The sequence below is a fragment of the Balearica regulorum genome, chromosome 1 (genome assembly GCF_011004875.1).
Source record: "Balearica regulorum gibbericeps isolate bBalReg1 chromosome 1, bBalReg1.pri, whole genome shotgun sequence".
Lineage (NCBI taxonomy): Eukaryota > Metazoa > Chordata > Aves > Gruiformes > Gruidae > Balearica > Balearica regulorum.
This window is the reverse complement of record NC_046184.1, coordinates 10369834-10395119: the sequence shown is the minus strand read 5'-3', so window position 1 is coordinate 10395119 and position 25286 is coordinate 10369834. Positions and strand designations below refer to the sequence as shown.

Genomic DNA, 25286 nt, shown 5'->3' with positions numbered 1-25286 from the left:
CCCTATTGGCATCATGTTCTCATTTGAGGAGTTAACTCATTTGTGATTCATTTGATTTTATAACTTCCCTATCTTTTTTTAAAAAAAAATTCCGATTGAAAAAAAAAAATCCAATTCATATTGTAATGTCAGATTTCTCAAGTAGTGAAATGCTAGTTTTTCTGCATTTTCTGCATCTGGTTTCTTGCACTTGAAGAAAGATTTTTTTAATTTTTTTTTTTTAAGTAAATCTTGAAAGATCTAGATTATAAGTGACTTAGTTCTTTGATCTCTCCTGGTATCACTCATGAGAGCAGCAAATCAGCCCTTTTGACCAGAGATCACATATCAGGAAAAGATCTACCGGGAGCAGACCCTGAAATTATAGAAACACAGCTGTATAATGTTCTTCTTGGTTTTAATCTACATCCTAACTTTTTATGACTGCATTTTACCCCAAAAGCACGTTAACAACATAAAGCATTGCTTACTTTAAATTCTGTCTTTCCAGTATTAATGACTTCCAACACCGCCTTCTAAATCTGTGGATTCAGCACACCGAGACTAGGAGTGTGTGCTGAAAACAAACCAGCTGTGGATCTGGGTAATACTTCTTCGCTATACACATTTCTTCAGAAAATAGATGATAATCTCGGCTTTTGCTTTGTTTTGCCACAAGAGGGCACTCCCTCAATTCGTGTCATTACTAAGGCAAGATCCATTATTAGAGGCAAGATAGACTCTTTTTCTATCTAAACCATTATTCCAACTTTTTATATAAATAAGTTGAAGAATTTAGTTCTGTTTGTGTTCTCAGCATGCATTTGACTTACATCAAGTTACCAGGCAATATTATTTAGCTGTGAGAGCACACTGCGCTTCATAAATGACTGATAAGACAAAAAATGGTGGGAAGTAAATACGATTTCCCTTCATTACCTTTAGAAATAGCAGTACACTGTATTAACACAACTCATTGTTCTCAGTGATAAACTCATACAGCTCACAATCAAAAGGAGAGATCTTAAGACATGCTGCTTTCAGAAGCATGAGAAATTAGTGAAACTAAGAAAAGACACGTGTTGTATTTGTCACCCACTTGTGAATGCTTAGCTATTTGAATTTGTTAAATATGCCATCATGTGCAACAATATACAGCGCAAGCATGGTCCACACAGGAAACTGATTCAAGCACTCAAAGTCTGAAGATTGTCACATCCTCCCTAATGCAAAACTCTGATTGCATTGACCTACCTAGAATCAGATAGTTAAGAAGATTTTGTTTAAAATACTTCTAAACAGTCATCATGAGTGTACAGTATAACTTACCAGAGCATTTTTGTTTTCAGTCCCAATATTCTATATATATAGACCTGTGTCATTTACCAAAACCAAGACTGTTTTCTCCCTCTTTCTTAAGTCCAAATAAAATTTTGCCCAGAAACTGTGGATAGATTTTGTCCATCAAGAGTCAGCTATGTTCCTGGGCAACCGGTAATGCTCTGGCCTGATCCTTGCCTTCTTCTCCTGAGGGTTGGCGTATTTCCACTTAGATGGAGACATTTTGAGCTTTTTTCTCTTCTTATCTGTACACCACACTTTTTCACAGTATTCTTCCACCCTCTGGAAGTTGCTGTAACCTATTAGTTGAAGAAATTCCTTGTACCATGGCTTTGATGCCTGAGGTATACTGCTCTGCACTGGGCATGGCATTTTGTGAGGTATCTCCTCCTCATAGTCTTTATTGAACATTTCATCTACGCGTTCTTCCTCGACTATTTCCAGGGTGATTTTCCTGACAGTGTGAACAATGCTGTGTTCCACTGTCTGACAAAAATAGGTCCCTGCATCCAGCCGATGCAGCTTTAGGAATAAGAGGCCGAGGTCCATTTTGATTATTCTATCATCTGTCTTCACCTGAAAAACAAATTGACGCAGTTATAGAGCACAGGCTTTTACTATTGCATTAAACCAGTGCAATTACTTCTGAACTGTACTTTCATGAATATAATATTAAATTCTGAGAGGAAGATTAGAGAGCTATGGTCCTTTGATTCAGAGTTTTTAAGTAACAAAAATATTTACTTGAAGTAAAGCAGAGATTGAGCTGTGAAAGGAAAGCGGTTTAGAGAATCTGGCAAGCATGGAAGAACAGATAGTGGAGCAGATAGTTTCCTGTTTTCCCAGCATGGTTTAGTCACTCGTGGCTAAATCACAGAGGGAAATAAGGTTGAAACATGCAAATAAACTGCTGGATGGAAAACAAGTGGGCATTTGCCAGCTGACCTGCAATGTGTCCCTCTTACACGTTGACAAACAAGTGTCTGAGGCAACAGTCAGGTATTTGTATATCTAACTGCAGTACCATTGCAATTTTAAAGCCTCAATTCTGAATTTGGTGTTTGAGTTCCCCCTACAGCTCCTGGCAGCTAGGTTATTAACTATGCGGCATTTGCAGATGCTAGCACGCAGGGAGCACTGAGCTGTCTAACCCAGCCAGCAGAAGTGCCCAGGAGAATGGAATCTCCATCTTTCTATTTAACAGTAAGTGCTGAATATTAAGCAGAAGTACTGGGTGATGGATAGACTGACAGCAGCCCTGCAGAGAAGGACTCAGAGACATTGGTGGATGTAAAATTGGGCATAATCTGCCCTTGCAGCCCAGAAAGCCAACCATATCCTGGGCTGCATCAAAAGAGGCATGACCAGCAGGTCAAGGGAGGGGATTCTGCCCCTCTACTCTGCTCTGGTGAGACCCCACCTGGAGTACTGCATCCAGCTCTGGGGGCCCCAGTACAGGAGAGACATGGAGCTGTTGGAGCAGGACCACAAAAATGGTCAGAGGGCTGGAGCACCTCTCCTATGAAGAAAGACTAAGAGAGTTGTGATTGTTAGCCTGGAGCAAAGAAGGCTCCAGGGAGACCTTATAGCAACCTTCCAGTACATAAAGGGGGCTTATAAAAAAGACACAGAGAAACTTTTTGCCAGGGCCTGTAGCGATACTACAAGGAGTAATGATTTTAAACTGAAAGAGGGTAGATTTACATTGGACCTAAAGAATAGGGGTTCCTTTTAAATGAGACACTGGAACAGGTTATCCAGAGAGGTTGTGGTTGACCCATGAGAAAGTGTTCAAGGTCAGGTTAGACAGGACTTTGAGCGGCTTGATCCAGTGAATGATGTCCGTGCCCACGGCAGGGAGGTTGGATTAGGTGACCTTTAAAGGTCCAGCCATTCTTTGACTCTATGATTCTATTTCTCTCTGCTTTTATTTGTCTTTTTCTAATGAGTATATACTTACTCACAAAAAATGGAATAACTTTCAGGGGAAAACATTAAAGCAAATTAATCCTTGTAGTATAGTGTTCAAATTCACACTATTGTTGTCCAGTATCGGCGCTACTGGATCTAATGGGATGTATATGTAATAGAACATCCTCCCCCCCCCCCCCCCCCCCCATAGTTCACTACATTTTGTAAAAGGCCTTATGAATAATTCTATTGTAAGAATAATTATGCATAGGTAGGGATCTTCCAGCTAACTACATGAGGAAATACCAAGTGTGAAAACCCATGCAGAGATTTGGGACTTGGACAAAACTTCAGGCAAAAATGTGCCTAAAGCGGGGATGGCAATCATCTTGCTTAATTTCAGATATTTAAAGCAGAGTGTGGCATCCTTGGTTAATTTTGTATTCAGTGGTTTACTGGTCCTTTTTTACCTGACCAGATGAACCTGTCTAGATTAGCTTGAGGTGATACCGCTGGCTGAAATTGCAACACCATCTAGTCTGACTTCAAAGGCAGCCTAAATCAACTAGTTCCTGGGTAGATCTCTTTATTACAAATGTCCACATTTACTGTCAGATGAGTCCCACTCCAGAGATCTGCAGATGTCTATGGCCAAGCTGGTGTCTCATGTTTGCAGCAGACCCTAGCTGCTAGGCTTTGGTGGTTTGGGGCTTTTCTCCTTATGCCCTTCCATGTGCTAAGTGGGAATACTTACACTGATGTGGACCAGAGAGGTAATGAGGAATAAATATAACAACACTTATGAAACACTTTCATAACAGGGAAATATATGTAAAAGAAGCAGAGAATCCACTGATGCCCATTTTCAGAAGGTTCTCTAATGTAACGGGTGAGGCAGCAAGAATTAATAGATGTCAGACTAGACTAATACTGGGAGTAATATGTACACATTTCACCTCTGCAGTAACATACCAAGAGAAGTGGTGGATTTTCTTTTAGTTTGAGATCTTAAATCAAGTTTCACTATATTCTTAACATCTGGGTTCAAGATGCTGAATGCAAACACCAGATGAAATTCTCAGGTCTATTAATTCAAGAGAACATAATGATTTTCCCTTACACCCATGTACATTTCAACAACTGATGACAGACCTTTCAGTGAAGATGTAATATTACTAACCACTGGCTCCTTTATTTAGGCTATAAGAATAATTACCTCTTCCTTCTTAGTTTCATGTGCTCGCTGGACAAACCAGATTACTTTTGCTTGTAAGGTCCGAGGGGTGCACTCCAGAAGGGTGCTGTTGTACTCTATTCCATAAACAAGTCGCTCCTCAGTCTTCTCCAGGACTTCACCTGGAAGGAAAAGAAATATTTTAAAAATATGTGCTACTGTGAGTACTTGTTATATTCCATATTTGAGATATATTTACTTTTAAGAGTGACGTTTAATTCAGATCAAACCAGATGATAGTGACTGAAAAATAGTATCTGGGGAAGGTCTGACCTACTGAGTGAATTTTCCCATCAAAGACTCTCACAGGATCTGGCCATAAGATAAACGGATCAAATTGTGCCATGATTCAGCTAAGATTTTACACAGAGAAACAGATCTCAGCCTTTCACACTGCTAATTACTTGGGCCTGGTTCTTATGAATAGTTCATTTATTTCATTTTCACTCAGTGAAACAGGAGGATTCAATACATGCTTAAATATAATGAATAATTAAATATTTTAGGGATAATAATGAGAGCACATAGCCTTTTGCAGAATGAAACTCTTAAAAACTATAAATACCCTAACCAATATTATACATATCCATGTTATACACATGTATAAATGAATGTATAGTTTTGGCCCAAGGATGCTAATAAAAACAAGGTGAATGAAATTAATCAAAACTCTATTCTGCTTTTCCATCCGACAAAACACCTGGAGGACGATAAGCTAGCATCTCTATCTATGATGGAGGATATCAGTTACCTCATTAGTGAAATCATCTTATTCCATAGTAGTGAAAAATATTCTTGAGACCAATCAGTTTTATACCCTAAAAATACAGGCTTTGATATCATTGTTATTTCTCTGTTGTATTTCAAACTTGCTATGTAATTAGTATTTCATATTGTAATACAGTTTTCAAAAATCTACTATATCATCCAATGGACTTCAATTTTAATGAAGCTTTCTCCGATAAAATATCTATCTAATATTCAATATCTAAAATATCTTTTCTCTGGCTATCTCTCTGAAATAACCTTTTATTTTTTTTTTTCTTCTATAAATGTATTAGGTGTTATCCTGCAAAATATTGAGGATGTCCAGGCAACTCTTTCTGTCTATTTTGCCATTCCCAATACCAAAGTTTGAAAACATCATTTTCCAAGGTTTAGACAACAGCATTGGACACAGTAATCTATCTTTTTTTAGAACAAGTGTTGATACTGATCATAAATACACATTTGTGTTCTTTCATGTCATTGCCCATGTCTATGCTAGGGAGCTCCTTCAATTCCCACTTCTGGCTGAGTGTCCTGGCAGTATTTCATATTAATTTCAGGATGCAGCCCTGTTGTTTCCTATCCCTGCCCCATCTCACTTTCTGTTGGAAGCCCTTGAGATGCACTGGCCACATCCCTAGTCTGAATGACAGGGCTGTGGGACTACATGAATGCATGGCTTGGACCCCACCTGCCATCGAAACAGTCATTCCTAGACCTGGATGACAGGGGCTGGTGACTCTTACAGGAATATGTCAGGAAAAAACCTCAGGTGAGATCATGGTCTGGCTTATACTCTTGGCAAGGTCTGTACTCTCTGCTCCAGGCATTTGCTAGCAATTTGTAAACGTGTGAGTAGATTACCAATGAACTGCTGGCCAAAGCACTGCTGCGCTGCATTTCCGTGTCGAACATCTTGTCTGCGGAAACGTCTGGAGGGGAAAAAATGGAATTGTTTGAGATAACATGTTTGGCTTACAGGTTGTTGGTTTTGTGCTAATGTGGCATTCATTAAAAACACAAGGAGAAAAAATTTGATTCCTAAAAATTTAGCATTGTTATGAGAAATATGCAATTATGCATCGATATTTTCTCCCTACTTAACCTATTGAGAATCACATGTCTGAAAAAAAGAAACAGAGTTGTCTGGGGAAGAGGCACAACCATGTGTCCAGTTTATACATAACTACTCTGATGTTATAAATACTAAAACACGATCATCTGAACCAACTGGGCAACACTCAGTGCTAGGAAGAGCCAAAGGGACCTTTAGCCTGTCTTTGGGTTCTCTCTCTCTGGAAGCCAAGGAAATTTTTCTTTTTTAGTTTAGAACAGTTTGACTTGTATGGCAAACTGAATGGCAGTTCTTTTATCCTTCACTCTCATGTTAGGTTTTTTTTCACTTGGGAATCTCAAAGCACAGAGCAAATACTTTATTTTATTACATCTGTGCAGTAGACAGTTGTTAAGCTCATTTTTCCCAGTAGGGAAACAGACACATTCATGACTTGCTCATGCCTAGAAAGTGGTAGAACTGTGGTCAGAACCTGGGAGTCCTGGCTACAACCTGGAAATAATGCAATTGCTTGTGAGAGAAAAAAAAATGTTGTGAGTTTTGGGCTTAGGTTTTTTATACACATTTACAGAAAAATAATGAAAACCATAATTGTACAGTACATTCCCAGAAGAATTGTGCTTTTATACGGCAATTTTTTTTTCTCTGAGTGTCCTGATAAATAAAATTAAGATTGCTTACTAAGGAAATGAAAGAGCCTATTGGAATGTCATATCTTGCCAGATGTAATATTTTCAACAACCTGGAATTTAGTTACTAATGAGACCTTTCCTATATTTGCATAAAGAGTAATTCTACACAGTATTACGAATGTCATACAGAATAGATTAACAAAAATGTGCAATGCAGCAAATCTTACACAGCAGGTATGTGTACAGTATAAATCATGTATGATAGAAACAAGCAAAGCATAGCAGTTTTGTTATTCTTTGTATTTCTACTTAAATAATTCTTTTCTCCAGTCCTATGTGAACACAAAAAGCAGAATTTTTATTTGGCGTAAATTGAATTTACTGAAAGTATGTAGATTTACACTATTTAATGATCTTGCCCATGGATGGTACTCATTATGTTTCTAAATTGGCAGTAGACAGTGATTATTTTCTGCATTCTGTCACCTGTATGGACTTCTGATCCAGTGGTGCTGGTGGACCGAGAGTACAGCTTTAACCTTTACTGATATTCACAGCAGAACCAGTGTTTTGACGTTGTTCTTTCAGGGGAATCTGCAAATTCAGTGGGGACCACATTGGGCCTTTAAGGCAGAAACACTAAAAATACGTGCATATTATTAAACAAAACCTGAGATTCTGAGATAGCAACAGGGCTTTATCATGCCCTGGGAGTTCTCATTGTAATGTATAGATGTTGCAGCCGTGCTTACTGAAAACTGCAATATGTCAGTGCTGGATAATGCTGCCACCAGCTTTGCATATCTGTGTATACTGATTATTCAGAAGAGACATTCTCTTGCACAAATATACATAAGTACTACAGACATTAGCCTTGAAAAATCAAACCAGAAAACCCTGCTGGTGTCAAGCCCAGCAGCCCTACCTAGCAGGAACAGGACAGTTAGCAAGCATGTGCTATTTACCCTTCAGTCCCCAAAGATCATTGAAGAGCTAAAAAATCCTAGTCCTGTAAGATAGGATGTTTCTCCAGTTCTTAGAACCATTCAGGAAAGAGAAACCTTTGATGGATTTTTACTGCTGTGAGTGTGAAGACTGGGAAAGATACTTTTATTAGTGTCTTCACTTGCTACCTTTTTGAAGAGAAGGAAAAAACGGGGAGAGGTGCTGAAAGAGAGGGAGATGCTGGGAAATAAACATTTCATAAATACTGACATAAGCCTGGTATTTGTTATTTTTTCTTAGTAATCATTTCATTCAGAATTCCATGAATAATAGAGTGCCAGACAATTCCTGAGATAAACTACTATACAGAACAATTTTCAGTGACTAGCAAATGTACTGGATGTATGGAAGTGGCTTTTGCAATCTATAACTTCATGAATTTAGATTTCAGTCTGCAACTCTGTGCTTTCAGGAACTTAGTAAAAATGATCTGCAAGAAAGCAACAGAGTCATCATCATCATCAACACCATCACCTTCATGTTTCTTTATTATTTCCCAGGGACAGATGAAGCAAAGTTGAAATGGCTCAGGGAGAAAAGGCATCGTTGCGGTTTGCTAAGTAAATCAGTAGACTGAATTTGAGGTTGCCGAACCAAATGTTATAACAGCGTGACACTTGGGTTAGCACTGGGATTCAGTGGCAAGGTGAAGGCAGCTGCTTACCCACCCCCCACCAGGGTGTTTGCTGGTGTAGAGAGAGGCTAGAGAGGGAGAGGAGGCAGGAAGGTTACTGTCAGCTTGTTAAAATTAGCTAAGGAATCACAGGAATCACAGACCTACCCAAGCTGAAAGATATTTTAAAATTACTTCAGCCCTTTTTCAGCCTGGACGGTGAATTAGCACAGCAAAGAATCTCACTTGTGGAATTTAGTGCTTGTTTAGACATAAATGGAACCTGCCTAAATCAGATTGCTGAGGTAATAGTGAACTAAAGCATTTATTTAAGTCCTGGACGTCTCTGCTTTCTCAAGCACACTTCATGGAAGTTGACTGCAATATAATTTCCTTCTGGCATCTTAAGTATTTGCAGTATGTAGGAGCTGTACACCTGTAACTACCATGACATTGCAGTGGGCTGCACGGTCAGCATCAAGATACGAGAATTTGGGTGCAGTTTTTATTTGTCCTCAATTAAATCCTATATCTAATTAACTATCCAGGCTATGCATTCACAAGTAATTATATTATAGGCTCTCACAATTCAACAAATTAGTGCCAGCTGTCAACCAGAGGGGTTTTTTTTATTTATGCTGAAGTTCTATCTCCTACATGTCTTAGTTTACAGTTCTTCTATTTCATGTTTCTCTAAACACTTGTCATACACTGGAGACATTAGGATCTAAAGCAGAGAGCATTTGAATCAAAGTGGGGAGGACACGCTGTACATCCCTGCTTCGGTTCAACTCTGCACCAGGAGGACTGGAATTGAAAAGAGGGCTCTGAGCAGTGCTGACCGCACTAGCAGGGCTGCTCTTACAAGTCAAAAGCCCACCTAAATGTACTATATGAGGGCCACATTTGAGCAGATAGTGGTGGTACTAAAGGCAGCTCAAGTGTCCTCTAATGTAAGGCACAGCTCCACAAGTCCTGATGAAGTGAGGGCTGCCAGGAACAGGGGGGAACAAGTGCTCTCCAATGCCCCTTCTAATCACATTGCTTGTACAGCTTGAGCAGAAATCTGGAGTCCAGAGACAAGGTCAAATCAAGACCTGTATGCTCTGGGATGTAGTGTTAACTGTACCTGGAGCCCAGAACAGCCATGTCAGGGTTATTGGCTGCTCAGGGTCACTTGGTATCAGAAAACTCTGTGTTGTCTACCGAGACCTGCCCTTTCCACCAGTGCTCTCCACCTGGTACCCAGCAGGAGGCAACTTAAAACAACTTCCATACACACGTCCTGAGTAGCTCTCCCTGCCTCTTCATGTACCACACAGTTAGTGTAAGCTCGTAAGTTTAAAATGCTCTGAGCTTCAGCTATGAGCTAAAGTGAACAAAGGAAATGCCATCCATCCCTCTCAACATTATTAGTTCTTGCTGGCTGTTCCCCAAACTCTTAAAGTAAAACAAGTTTTGCAGACTTCAAGAACATTCAGTTGAGTGCAAATCCCTTCTCCACTGCTGCAGTGCTTATCTTAAGAGAAGGAGGCTGATAACAGCAGTATTTTCTTCTTTTAGAGACTGACCTGCTGAATGTTGGGGAGGTAAGGCACAGGAAGGTGCCTGGGGTGCTGCCCATATCACTCAACCCTGGATAAACGCGTGTGTCAGGGGACTTAAGGGCTGCTACTCTGGAAATTGTCTTAGGTGAGAAATATGCTAAAAATGTACAAGAGAGTTCAGGACCGAGTGAGTTTCTCTTATCTTTTCTTAGACAATAAGTAGCCTGCAGAACAACGTAAATGCTGATACAGTCCTAGCAGGCTGCTGGGAAATTTTTTAACCCCCCCCCCCCTTTCTCCAAATGACTTTTACATCATTAGATAAGTAACCCATATGCTTTATAATTATGGTAATCCAATTTCTACTTAGACTGTGGGAAATTAATCTCCCCGACCCACTATATAGCTGCTCATCTTTCTTAATCTGGGGACTGAAAATTTTAGCCAGACTCTTCTCACATTGTGCAGACAACCAGAGCCCGCTTCCTCCCTTAGGTCTGCTTGCAAGAGGCATGAGAAGACTATGCAATCCTGCTTGTAAAAGTGGTGTAGGTTTAACCTATGCCTCAGTGTAACGAGTCTAAGAGATTCTTAATTGCTGAGTCATTGGCTATATTTCTCATTTTATATTTTAATGTGCCCTACCCAAAAAGTTGGGTTATCCAATGCTTTCTCTGTTTATTATCTTTTCGAAAAATCCAGAGAAATGTCCATTGTGCCTGACTCTAGTCAGCAGTGCATTTGTTTGAGTGCATCTGGGTTCATGGAAAGATAAGGTGTACAGGTCAAGAAACAAACAAACAAACAAAACCAAAAAAACCCAACAAAACCTTCCTATGTTTCCTTAAGAAACAATAATCAATTTGGGATAGAGTGACTTGGTTTTGACTGAACTTTCTCCACTGTTTTTTAAAACTGTCTCCAGAAGTTACTCAGTTAATTCTAATCCTTGCAGTCCATGTAGATCTAATATATACAAGAATATATTTGCAGAAACAGTAATTGTAAAAAAGCCACAGAAAGGATTTGAATTATAAAGTTTTGCTGACTAAGGCTAGAAATTACTCTCTCCAGTGGCAAAGCTAACTCAAAATCTTGTGAAAAGGTCTGAATTAAAATATGCATGTTCTACATGCTTGATCAAGTATCTGTGTAGCTGAATTGGAAGACGTGGGTTTGAGAGGGAAGGGAACAGGACAGGTATATGGGAAATTACTGCATGGAAGAGTGAAGGCCAAGAACTACAAATATGTGAATGGTGACAGAGAGAAGTCTCCCTAAGGGAAAAATTAAAGAACCCAAATTAAGGTCATGCTTTGAACTGGCCTCTAGAGTAACTTGTCTTTATAAATTCACTGGAGAAAGCCTAAGCCTAACCTTAGCTTTTGGAGATACCCTGGTTTCATTTTGGCTGGTGAAGGTATTTAACTACTAACACAGATTCTTCTTTCCTTTTTTTTTTTTTTTTTTAAATTTTATTATATATGTTATTGCAGTGTGATATATTTGCTGTATAATACTACCAAAATAGGTCTTTGATGTTACAAACCATCTTGCACACCAAAAGATGTATAAGGAAACTGAGGTGTGTTTAAAACTTAATACTTAAATATTCCTGGTACTGCAGCCTATGCCATCCTGTTAATTTGGGTCCTTTGCAATCCCTTATGTTTGCGCTAATAAATTAGCAGCTAACATATCTTCTTACTACTCAGTTATTTTTATGAAGGGGAAGATATGAAGTACTTTGTGTTGCAGTAGGAACTCTGTAGGAGTAGCTATTTTGCAAAAAAAAAAGGATATCACAGAAAGCAGCAGGTCTCACCTCTTTGCCTGCATTCCTGTGGGATAGTATCGGGAGCAGGAGATCCCATCCCAAGCGCAGTACGGATCTCGAGCGAGGCAGCAGTCCGCACAAGCAGTGCCGTACATGTCACACTGGTGGAACTTCATTTGCACTATGAGTGACTCAGATCCAACGTAGAGCTGTTGCTGGAAAAAAAATACACCATGTACAATTAAATTCCTAGAACTTCCACTAAAATTTCTGTTACCAATGGAGTTATTAAAAAACGTTAGCTTTAGCATTGCTTGCCAGTTGCGCATCCAGCCTGTGCCCTGAGGGAGGCAGAGTTACTCTGTAGGAAAATATCTGATTACAGACTAAACTCTCCCGCATGCGGACAGAGGATAGAAAGAAGATAAACCGAATGAGTTTATTTTGGCATTTCCTCACTTCTGAAGTGTAAGCTTTGTAAGCTCTGCGTTTGAATAGGCAGGGGTTTAAGTTTCTTTTTCTTCCTCAAGATATTTTCCAATGCCTCTCTCTTTACACTTCCCTTCACCTAACTGATCTACAAAAAAAAAAAAAAAAAAAAAAAACCAAACCACAAAACCCCCCAAAAAACCAAAAACACAAAAACTTTGACATGACAGACTTTAAACAAAGAAGTTCAAATTTGCAAAAGTTATAAGCAACCTCAGTCTTAAAATGGGAGTTATCAAGTAAATTTAGCTCTTGATGTGGCTACTTACAATATGGTCACATATACACATGCACAATAATACTATGATTTGTATTATCCTTCAATGCATGGGAGATAGTTTATTTTTCCTGGTACTGGGCAGCCTGTCCTTACAAATTAAATGGTCAAAATCTACTTCTTTAATATTTATTTGCAGGGATTTGGGTTTTTTTCACCATTAGTGTTAAGACTGTTTGAATCTTCTGAGTTCACATAAATGTCCTTTTCAAATCAAGATGACCAGTCTGATTCATGAGTCGCTGGCATAATAAATTCAGAAGATAATAGATTGAATTTACAGGGATTTCAGAAAAAATCTTATTGCTGGTGAAAGTAAATGGAGTGAACACAGAAATATGCAGTGTGCACTGCAATGGGAACTGCTTATGCACTGTTCACTTCCATGGTTCTGCCAGTCAGAAAAAGGATTCCTAATGAAGACTTAAGCTGTGCTTATCCTAATGGCCAAACTTAGTCTGTAATTCCCACTCTTAGACCAAGCTTTCAAAATCTTATATTTTGAAAATCTTAAATCTGGAAAATCCTGGCAGCTCATTTAGTCTGGCTTGCCTATCGCAAAACATGAAATTTAAAACTAGGAGAAGCTGGTAACTAATGCTTGAAGACTTTTTCATCTGAGGCAAACCAGATAATAGTAGCAGGAACTCAATCTGCCAACTGGAATAAAAAAAGAAACCTAGGATCCTTGTTTGAGGGGAATTCTTTCTTGTCTGCACAGGCTGCGGTGTGATTGTCCCAGAAGACATGAACAACACTCAATGAGACATACGAGATGGGATTTTCTCTTTCATCTTTTAGCAGGGGTAAAGACTACTCTAAGTCTTGGTTCATCAGAGGAGGGCAAAAAGCATCTGATATCTAGCAAACTGAACATCAAAGAAGAACATTCCTTCCCAGCCTTTGCAGATAACTAGCTCAGCCCTGAAACATGACATTTTATTGTACTGATGACTTAGTGAAGACTGGTTAGTGTTATAAGGATACCGAAACTAAGCTAGCAAGAAGGTCTCCACAGGCTCACAACTCCAAGGTCAAAAGAGACTAGCCAAAATGCTTGAGCAGAGAAGCTATGTAACTTTTTTCACATAAATGCAACCAAGGTACACTTCTGCTGTTTAAAGATAAAATGACCTGGTGCAAACCCTGTCCCTAACATGTATTGCAACATTTAGTTGTCCTCAGTACCAGAAAACTGCATCCTATTTCAAGATCAAGTTTATCTTCATTCAACAAGCTAAACTTGGCTATTTAATCTTGATATAGTTTTGCTATCACTGTTCAAGGATCTCCATACACATAAACTAGGAAGTCACTTTGTTGAGTAAAAAGTTATATCTGGGCATCCTGTTGTCTCTCAGTCTTTTCTTTGATATCTTGAAAAAGTTAAGCTGTGTTTATGTCTCACAAGAATGCTCATTCTTCAACTGCTAGATTGCTTTGGCAGCTTTTTTTACAATTGTCTCCAGATTTTCCAGATACTTCTTGAATTAGTAGAGTTAGCAGCCCTCCTGGGAGCTGGATGTAATGGAGGAAGACTACTTCACTTTTATACTGTATCTCCTTTTTTACTCTTCCAAAACCATCCTTTTACTGTGACATTTCACTGAGAGCTAGAGGTAAGGCAAATACTTGAAATTACACTGAAGTCTTTCTCTAAATAATCACTTAGGTGCAGTGTTAGACAATCTAGAACTGCTTTTCACATGGAAAAAAAAAAATAGATTGATCCAGGAAATAATTCAGAATACTTCTTACACCTAAGATCCTCCTCTGAATCACCATCAAAGGGGTTTGTCTTTCTACATTACTTACAGAAAGAATGCAGAATGACTGCACACCAAGACTAAAATGATCTTTTTGGGGCACACTCACACCGCCTAGTAGTGCAACTTTCATTCTCTGTTACTTGTGTTTCACTATGTTTATGTGAACTTACATTGCATTAGATGTCTAAAATCTGTTAAGGTATGACTGTCATTGGATGTTTATAATGGCTTCATCCTGAGATGATATGATGATATGGTATGGATATCTATGATATGGTACACATGAGAATCTACCTACAAGAGTAATAAATTGGGTGTTTATATTAGCAGAAACTAGCAGAAACTCAAAAGGGAGTCAGATCCCAACAGCCCTGCCTTTCATGGGCAACTGAATACGTGGGAGAGTCAGCAAGGCTCTTTTTGCACTGATATCCCCATGGGGCTGACGTCTGTCTGCATTCATCAGCGAGGAACTTTTCTGTGAGTTGCCATATCCACCAAGCTAATCCCTACTGTCATTACTATGCCAGTAACTCATGAAACAGATTGGGTTTTACTTGCTTTGATATGAATGATAGTGTGAAACAGGGAGATTTAACATTAGAATTGAAGAACATAAATGCTTCATAAAGGAACAGAGCATATAACCATAAGTTTATATTACAGATCTCATTATAGATTAGGTACATCCATCTGTCTATCTACCTATGTATCTATTTATCTCTATATAGTTTATAGCTTTGTTATATTTCAGTCATAATTTTCACATTTCAAACTTGTCAATTACTTACTCTTTTTGAAGAGATTTCCATAGAAATAATAGGAACAGGTACCTAGAAAATAGTAAATATTTCCTTGCTTAGAAAAAAGAATATCTTTTTGCTATGACAATAAATTAGGTAAAATAGTGTTGATGATTACTTATTATATTCAGCTTTGCTAAATACTTTGGCTTTCTTTAAGTTCTGACGCTACAGAAAGACGTGAGGAAATTGTGACTTTCAGAACTATTGCTTTGAAAGAGTTTATTTAAAAACAACCAGCCAACACTTAATTCAGGATTATCGGAGCCACAGGAACACTACAATTTCCCTGTCAAACATGACATAAGCTCTTGCCACCACTGAATCTCTCTTGTCCTACTTGAGAGTGATAAGTGGAGTGTTCTTTATAACAAAACATTCATTGAAGATAAGATAAAAATAGCAGAAATTCCTTCTTTTACCATTGTCCTCTCTGCCCTCTGCTCAGATTTCCTGGAGCGATGGCAAAACATAGCCCCTAATAGGTCTATTGAAAACCAGCGTTATTAAGAGGGGCAATTTCTGTGATTTTTTCCCCCTCCAGGCGACAAGTCAGTAGTTACATTGCTTAAATGCAGGTACCACATTTAAATATCTAAGTTTGGTTGTTAGATTTTCCCTACAGTTCCAGGTAGGTTAGCCTCCCACTTTGTGTGGCTAACATGACGTGATCTGAATACTCACCAAGAGAATTTCATTATATTAGCTTTGCCACATACCAAATCCTGAGCTTTAGTCATTGGTTAAACAGAATGGAGTTTTGCCTGACTAGGACTCAGGTTTGCCCACTGTAAAGAGATTAACTGATTCGCTCTTTCTGAGGAATTTATGGTTGTTTTTTTAATCTGGACCTCATTGAAGCTTCCAAGACTGTAGTAGGCATATTTTTGTGCATGTAGTTACACTCTTTTAAAAACTTAATTTCATATGAGGGACAATTAAATAAAAAGTGGTAAGTTTCTAATGAAAAGTCACCCTACAACCTCGAAGCATGTAAACAGAAAGACAGTAGTCCTGGTTTGCTGCAATATGCTTCGGTACTTGGGCTATAACTCCACCTCAGAAAAACTTCAGTTGAAAATGATAATTTCCTACCATAAAATAAGTAGATCATTAAAAAATTTCTGGCACACAACTATTATATATTTGACTATTCTCAGATATTTTAGACATTTTAATTCTGCAGAAAATTCAAGACTTGCATATGTGCATCATATACAACACAGTTCACCTTGAATACTTGCAGCTCTTCAAGAATCACTTCTTCCATTGATTCTGTCTCTTGATTGTAAATTGTAATGACTTTCAGCACAATTCCATTATCTGGGAATAAATTTTAAAAGAAAAACAATATTAAAGATTATAATTGGTGGAAACATTTATATGGTCTTCAAATACATTTAATGACTTCTTCAAACTGATAACGGATAGAAATTTATAAATATGTACGGGTAATTGCTTGCTCTTAGAAAATAAACACATATGACAATTTGTCCCTAGCAAATAAGAGTCAACTGAGACTTCCCTAAGCTATCTGACTAATTGACTTGCATTTTTCAAACTCTGGGTCATAACCCCTTGGTGAGCTGCAAAAGGATCAAAGAGTGTGACCATATTTCAGAAAAAGAAATGAGACTAGGCAGGAGCTGAGTCCATCAAGGCAAGGGAGTATAAAATAGCTTTAATTATAGGATCTGAGTGTTTACACTAGTTAGGAAACTACTAACTATCCTTAATTGCTGGCAGCAGCTCCGTTCCTCCAGGCAAGAGTACAAAAACATTTAGGGGTTCATTGTTCATGGTTCTCACCCTCCTTTAAGAAAACACAGAGATGCTGTTGAGCTGAAGGTGTTAATCAAAGGAAGATGAACCAAAAAAAAGCTTCACATTCAAAAAGGCTAAGCTGGGTTGGAGTTTAGATTTACCAGCCTCTCTGTCACTACAACTCTTGCAGGAAATTAAACCACATGAATAGCATCTGGTCTTCCACCACTTCAGCTTTGTCTTGCTGACTATTATTAGAATAGTCTTGCTTTCCTTAATCTGAAAATCTGTCACCAACAATGGCAAATATCACTTCCTTTCTTCTGTTATTTTCAGTCACCTTTGATTTGCAGGGGAAATAATATTAAGCAGACAAGCACTGGGAAAAATGTTCAGCAAAACATCAAAGGGGCAAACATAAAGAGGAACCATTAAACTGGGGTCATACACCACTTCTCAAAGAGAATATGTAATCAAAGGCATCCATTTTGTGATGGAACAGTAAATATATATTGCATTCTGAGCTCTGATTTTCATAAGTAAGTCCATCTTCGAATCCTGCTGACAGACACGTGAAAGTTAGCCCTGACGTTCAGACTTTGTATTTGATGAACCTTTCTAACCTGCACTGCTACCCTAAGGAAACTTCTGCTTGGCTGTAAGGCCCTGTTTACTTACGTTACACAGCAGGTGTTGGACTCGGATTAAAAAAAAAAAAAAAATATTAACCCTTTCTAACATTATATTGCCAAGAGAAGCAGTGAGTTTTTTGATAGGAGCTTTGCAGAGCAGATGTTTCAGTGTTTGTTTTAAAGCTTTTGAAACCCAAATTCCTATGCTGGAATTTCTTGTCACCTGAGATCAGACATCTTGAGAAGACTAAGCAGCTGTTGGGTGTCAGTCCAGCACAGCTCTAAAGCACACACGTAAGTCCCCTTGGATTCAGCTGTGCTGACTTCTGTACAACAGTATTTGATATCTCAATCACAAATGCAACTGGAAAATATGAAAAATCTAGGCACCATTATAAAATCAGCTGTACAGAAATAAGTGACACATGACACAATGTTTTATAGACCACACGAAGTATAATGCTGAGACTATACTGAGGCCATTTAAAAGCTTAGAAAGCAACACTAATATAAATAAGCCTTTGCTCTTCTACAAATATGCTGCTTTTGGATGTTCTCAACACTGAAATGTGCTTATCAGAGGAATTTCATTAGTAAAAAATAGTTCTCTGTAACTGCTTTCCTAGACAAAAAGGTCAAAATGATTTGTGATACCATTCCTGTTGTTAAATTGATAAAATGTGAATTTTATGAATCCTTGGATTTTTTCCAGACAGATTACATGTGACTAAAGTCTTGTCTAGTGCCAGGTTTCCTCTTTGTTAAATTTTCTTATTTTTCAAATACCATTAGAATGTAGATTTTTTTCCTCTGGTTGCTTAGACTTAGGGCAGATCTATGATATATTTTACCTTAATCATATTTGTTTGGTAAATGTTTAAAAATCCTCTTTAAAGAAGCTCTCTGTATCTTATGAAAATGGCACAAAAGGAAGACAAGAAAACTTGGCAGAAAACTTCTAACAGTTTCTTTTTAAGAAACTTGGGTATTTCCTCCTTCCTTCCTTGAGCTGTATTGTAACCCAAGTCTCGAAGCTGGTAGTTTCTTTTTAATGGTATCAGCTAGACTTGTGGTCTCCAGAATTGGGGAAAATAAACTGTGGAATAAAGCCAATAATTTGAACTGATATTTTTGAAAATCATATCAGCTTTGTGTCTCTCAGGTCTGTAGGTCTCAGCTCAGAACTATGCACAGATACATGATTGTGTTCTGAAGCTTTAAAAATAAGGCCAGTTGTTCAGGAAATTAATTTAAGGTTCTTGTTTGGAAAGACACACACACATACAAAAAAAAAAAAAAAAAAGGTGCTATGCTTAAGTTTCTCTTCCTAGTCTTTACATAATTCCCTATCTTTTTTTTTTTTTTTTTTTTTTTTAATAATGCTATCAGCACAGTGAAGCACATGTCTAGAATGACTAACCTCAATAAGTTGAAGACTGGCACAGTCATCCAAAGAATGATTGTTAAAAAGGAATGTTGTATTAACTTTTTATTTTTGGACTATATACAACTTAATTTCACTCATCCTGGAGGTAAAAAAAAAAACAAAACCCAACAAACCTATTAAATCAATTGTCTTCTTTGCTCTCTTTAATTTACCTGTGCCAATGAACAAGACATCATATTGCCCATCTTCAGCTTCCACTCTGTCCACTGCTATTTGTTTAAGATTGTACTTTCCATCTGTTTTAACTAGTATTGGTCTCTTGTGAACAGGCTTGATTGGCTGATACATCAGTGGATGACTCCTGGCAAAATGGACAGCTTCATCAGGATAGTCTTTGGTGGTAGTGTACAGACCACCATTCACCTTGCTGGCACACTGCAAAAACATAAAACATAGATTGTCCTGAAGGCTTGCCAAATGAATTGTCAGAGACAGATCTTGTTTTCATGGGTAATGACAAGTTTATAGAAAACCTGGCATAAAAACAGACACAGAAGACCATAGTAGGAATTGGGACAGTGAACTCTATGCTTTATGCATGTGTGGATTATTTATCATGAGAAACCAAGAAAAGGAATGCTGAACAGAGCCTTGGTGTTGTCATGTGTAGAAATAGGGAGGTCCTTCCTGTCCGGCGTATTAACAGCAGAATAAATAGTGACACTTTTAGATTGTGACAAAAACCCATAATGCTCACGTCTTCCCCAAATTCATATTGAAGATGTAACCAAAAAAAGGGCCATTGACAGAGTTAGGAGAAAGGGGCTTCCTACCCCAGTAGAGAGATGGCCATGTAAAGTCAGCAGAATGTTAATGCTTGAAATCAATCTCTAGTCTAATTACTTTTGATTACAAAATGCATTACCATAAGAAACGAAACACACTTTAAAATGATGCCAGCAGCAACAGTAATTCTTGGTCTCAGGCATTCTAACAGTATTACATTTGATTCTAATTCCTAACTCACTATGACAGTATTATATATCACAGTTTAGCTTGAAATACCAATGTTTGCATCGATCAATCTACTGTTTTGCAAAGCAAATAGACTTTATGTCAATGACTGATTAAAAGAGGCTTACTCCTTTGGTCAAATGTGCAATTAGGGATAATTTAAAGCATTAAAAAGAGAAGTTAATTTTAGGATGCTTTGTGAAGGATACAGTGTTCTCTAACTGAATGTAGATTGTACATTTCCAATTTGCTTCATGATGTCTAATTGAAACCACTTATGATCAAGCTGGAAATATCTCGGTAACTGTTTACTTTCTCCACATATTTGGAAGACAGTGTGGTTTTAAGAAGCATTTCAAGCAAACCCACAGTAGCAGCCTTTCCCTATTTAAATTGGATTTTTCAATCAATAAAATGAAATAAAATAGTCTATATTTACTGGAATTGGTAATTTTAAACTTGTGGTCAATGGTAATGACAATAACAAACTCCTGCACTTGTCAAGTGGGGCAATGTTTGTTTTCACTTTTTGAGCTTAGCTACAGGAAAGTATTTGTTCAGTGTTGACTTTAAAGTAATTGTCTAATCAACCTAGTGATGGAATTTCACTGGCTGTTTGCAATAAAGATACAGAGCTGGAGCATGAAGACAGGCTAAGCCTCTGCTTTCCATGCGCTGCACAGCATATCAAGTGAATAGGCATTCCCAGGTTCCCTTTGCAAAGTTCTAGCCCTGGAGAGATTTAATAAAAATAATCCTTCACAGGCTTTTCATTTTTAATTAAATGAAGTAGTCTAGAAAGGAAACAGTACAGCCAGCTGTCTCTGAAGTCTATCAACACCATTTTTGAGGTAACTGATGTCGTTCCCAGAAGCATCACAGTCTAAATGCACTGGAAGAATCAGCAAAGCAGGAGCAGAGAGTATGGCAGAAGCAGTCCTTCAAGCAGACTTCAGAGAGCAGCAGACTGCAGAGTCTGTCAGAACCTGTGTGACTCTTAACACTGGTTTTCTGTTTATTTAGCTTTAAGCTCTACTCTCATTCCTATAGACTCCATCTTTACCCATTCGATATCTAAGATCAAAGTGTGCTGACTCTCAGAGATGCCTAATAGGTTATTTTTGGCCTCTTGTCACTGTCACTCCTGTAGTGGGAAAGGTAGTGGGACTCAGCTTGCCAATATGCTGACCTTTTCTTTGGAGTGTGAAACCTAACACTGTGGGCTACAGCTCGAAACATATTTTCTCTTCATGCTGCTGGAAAAGCGTTGAAACGACCTCTCAACTGTGTCCTAAATGAGCAGCCAAAAATGAATCAATTAATCCTCTCTTAGCTGGCAGAGCCAACTACTTCAGCCTCTGATGTGCTCTGCAATATACAGAGACAAACATGATTAAATCGATTAACACCCAGGAAAGACCTGGTTCCTCAACTAATGTGTTCCATCACATTGGGAAAATTACTTGTGCTCTTATATCTGTTTCAGCCCCCATGCCTTGCCTGTTGGGGAGGCTACAATCCAGTCTGACCCAAACGTGGCCATTCAGAGCCGAGGGAGAGAAGCATTGAAAGCGAGTGGAACTTAGGGCAACCTTTCTGTAAACCATCGTCAGCTTTGCTGAAGTGCTGGCTCAATGTTCTCTCCTTCTTACCAAAACAAACACCATTTAATTTTCAGTACTATGTGATCAATGTAATGACTGTAGTCATTAATATAGAATTCCTGTCTGTGTTTAACGTTAGTCCAAATAATGTATATGAGGTGTTCTGGAAAAAAAAAATAAATGAATGCCACTTAAAAAACTTGGACCATATAATCTTTGTAAAATATACAGCCATTCTGCAATCCATGCATGGTACTGTCTCATTATTTGTTAGAACTGCAAAAACTGTACATTTGTTATGCACAATTTCAAATAGGAAACCAATAATTCCTTTGCATTCAACCATTTCACTCAAAATGTGATAATTTACTTATCTGATTTTCTATCCTGATTCAATACCAATGACTGATCTACATCAAACAAACAAATACCCATTTGGTTTTGATGTTAGCACTGCTACAATGATAGCCTATTGGCCAAGATGGTCAAATCATATTCATGTTTAAATCCCAGTTAATCTCTTTTTTGGAGCATTCACTTCTGTATTTTGACTTATGTCTCTAACCCCATGAGAAGCAGAGGAAAACATTAATTTAAAATGAGAGAGAACACGCATTTGAAATCATACTACAGGGAGAAAGGTTGTACTGGCATGGACTAGATAAGCTAATAGGTCTTTTCACCTCTCATTCCTGCGATTCAGTGATAAATGAATAGTATGCAATGTTTATGTCTGCAAATGATTTCTTTTAGAATAGAAGAGAATATTGATTCAGTTAGCAAAGGAAAAAACAACACTGAAAGTAATGTTACAGCGAGTGTTTATTCCATCGTTAAGCTCAAGAGAGCAACGCCCTAGCTTGAGAGGTGAAGCGTGAAAACCCCGGGGGCGGGGGGGTTTAACCAAACAGCTATTAGAAATGTCTTTGCATCTCACAGAGTCAAAAAATCTGCACAATGCTGACATGATAAGGGGTAGACCTTCAGTGAGTAAACAAAAGCAGCTTTGCAACGGATGACAGTTGCCATGGGTGGGAAAGTCGTTGTATTCTCAAAAACTACCTGGTGAAGAAGAAATCCTGGATGTGATGCTTCGCTGGGTTAGCCTGGCATTGCCTGCTACGGGGCTCCTCCTGACTTGCAGCAGGAAGAGGAAGGTGAGGGCAACCCTGGATGTGCTCCTTCTGTGAGAAATTAATTACCTGTCTCTAAGTAATGAGTTTGTGATTTGCTCCAGAATTTCTATTTGCCAAATGAAAAATCTAAGTGCCAGGCAGGAACAGCTCTCTACATGGCAGCACCTGTATAGTTGCTGAGTATGCTACAATAGTTGCCAGATTAATTGCATTTTAAAAATAGGTTTTGTTTATTTTTTTCACTTAATGTTCATTGGGAAAAAAAAAAAAAAGTAGTTTGTAGAGAAACTTGTGTGAAAATTAACAAAAAGCATGAGCAATCTTGCTGAGTTTGGTTCTTTGCAACATTGTTTTAATATTTCTATATTCTTTAGAAAGGGTACAGAACAAGAATGTTAGTAAGGTCAGGAACTTGATTTGAGGGTAATAAAATCTCACTCTTTGATGTCTGAAAGCACACCAATTAATTGTGAGGATGCTAGACCATTGCTTCTAGAAAGAACCAGTCTTGGGAGAAGGACATCAGGTGATGGGGGATTTACTCCCTATCTACAAGTGTATTTCTTCCGATTAGTTTCTTTTGTTAAAATCTGTGTCTCATTTCTAACCTGTGCACTAATCCACATTATAGAAATATTGAAATTTGATCCTTTTTGAGAAAGAAATGAAAAAAGAGAACCAGAACTCCCTGATCTTGAAATAGTGGATCATCTTTTTTTTCTTCCGTTGAAACATGTTAAATGCCCTTGTTTCACCAGGTAATAGAATGAAAGTGAATTGCCTTGTGTAAGCTTGTTGTTTCCAGTAATGATCTTATTTACATTGGAAAATATTGCCTGTACCTTAACTATATATATTTTTAATGTAAATATAGGTACGTGTTTCTACTTCATCTTGGTTTTATTTTCTCAGGTCAAGACAGTAGGGACAATTTGTTCTCCAAAAAGTTCCGTTAGAAAAAAACCCTATGGTTCACTCAATGCACTTAAATAAATTTGATTTTTCATTTATTTCTTTGGTAATTAGATTAAAATTATCAAGGTTCAGATTCAAAAAATATGTCAGCAGCCAAATTTAGAACAGTTATACTATGCTCAATAGAAGTTCCTTCCCAGGGAATGCCTTTACTGCTTCTGAACCCACCTTCTACAGGTGCCTCTTTCTACCCCTCTTGCTCGAGGTCCTAACTTTGGGACCTTAACACAAGGTTGATAAATTGAAGTCCCAACAGGATTTTTAAAAACCTTATATACTTAATTCCACTCTTTTCCTTTGGGAAATGTATGGTTCTAGGACTTGATTAAATTTATTGCTGACCCATGTCATGCTTTTCCAGAAATGCTAGAGTATGTATATATTCAAATAAATATATTTTGGATTGTGAAATCTGGAAGATTTGTACATTAGCAGCAGTCTGCTTTTTCTTTCCAAATTCATTTGCATAACAAAGCAATGGAAAATAGATTGTACTTACTGAACCAGGCCTCGGATAAGGTACTTTTCCTTCGTATAGAGCCCAGTGGTATTCAGGTCCTTCTTTATGAGCATATGGGCCATTGAAAGCTGCTCGGACACTTGCCATGTGGTAAACACATATGGCATATCCTCTAAATATATTGCTATGAAGTAAAATTCAAAGATGTTATTAAAGCAATATGTCACATCCTGTACGTATAATACTGGTATTATTGTGCGATTAAAAAAAAGTCACATTTCAACAATCTTCAGGGAGAAAAAACTACTCAGTGTTTCCTATATGTTTCTTTTATAACTGCTGTGTCCAGTTTTCTTTACAAAGTCTTTAATGTATTTATATTTATAACATTTCTCTGAAGCAGCTTTGTGTTGTTATCCCAAAATTTGAAGATGTGAACACAGGCTTTAAGTTACTTGTTTGTGAACACAGAGGAAGCACAGCAAATGGAACTCAGGTCTTATATGTCTTTAATTAGTGACTTAAACAGTTAACCATTTTTCTTCTCTAAGATTTTTCCTGTTGTTGTTATTTTGGAAAAATGAGAACCATCCTATGCTGACTGAAATGAACAGGAGTCTTTCCATATTGAGTGGGAATGTTGGTTGGTGTTTTTAGTTACATCATCAAGATCACTCTGTGTAGATCATTCCACATAAAATTATCTTTTTTACTTTTAAATTTTATTCACCAGAGAAACAACTAATTATTTTTTAAAGAAGCATCAGGATCTCTACAAAGACATTATCTCTGAAGACTCCAGAAGGTGATTCAGACCATTTTAATTTGGTGTCTACCTTTCTCTACTGGCATTGGGAGCCAATAAGGAATGCTAGATGCCTGAATTCCTAGAGGACCAGATCTACCTTGCTTTATTAAAAAATAATTCAAAGAAAAAATAATACATCAGGAGTGTGAAATAGTGGCAAAAGCACAGCTGCTCTTCTCTACCAGTTACATCCTATACTAACAGTTGGATCTCCGAGAAACAGGTACTACGTGCTCACATTTGAACTAGGCTGCTGTGGAAAAGGAGGCCACCAGCAACATCACAG

General features: G+C 37.9%; 1 protein-coding gene across 1 annotated transcript in view; it reads right to left on the bottom strand.

Moving 5' to 3' along the window:
* Window positions 1-206: 206 nt before the first annotated feature.
* SEMA3E (semaphorin 3E) overlaps window positions 207-25286 on the bottom strand; it is a 145987-nt gene continuing 120907 nt past the window's right edge. The window contains exons 10-17 of the mRNA XM_075771492.1: window positions 24232-24376; window positions 19216-19438; window positions 16452-16543; window positions 15209-15250; window positions 11931-12097; window positions 6098-6165; window positions 4448-4587; window positions 207-1896 (exon numbers count right to left, since the gene is read on the bottom strand). Coding sequence (XP_075627607.1) covers window positions 1444-1896; window positions 4448-4587; window positions 6098-6165; window positions 11931-12097; window positions 15209-15250; window positions 16452-16543; window positions 19216-19438; window positions 24232-24376 — 1330 coding nt within the window. The 3' untranslated portion in view covers window positions 207-1443. The remainder of the gene's footprint in view (window positions 1897-4447; window positions 4588-6097; window positions 6166-11930; window positions 12098-15208; window positions 15251-16451; window positions 16544-19215; window positions 19439-24231; window positions 24377-25286) is intronic.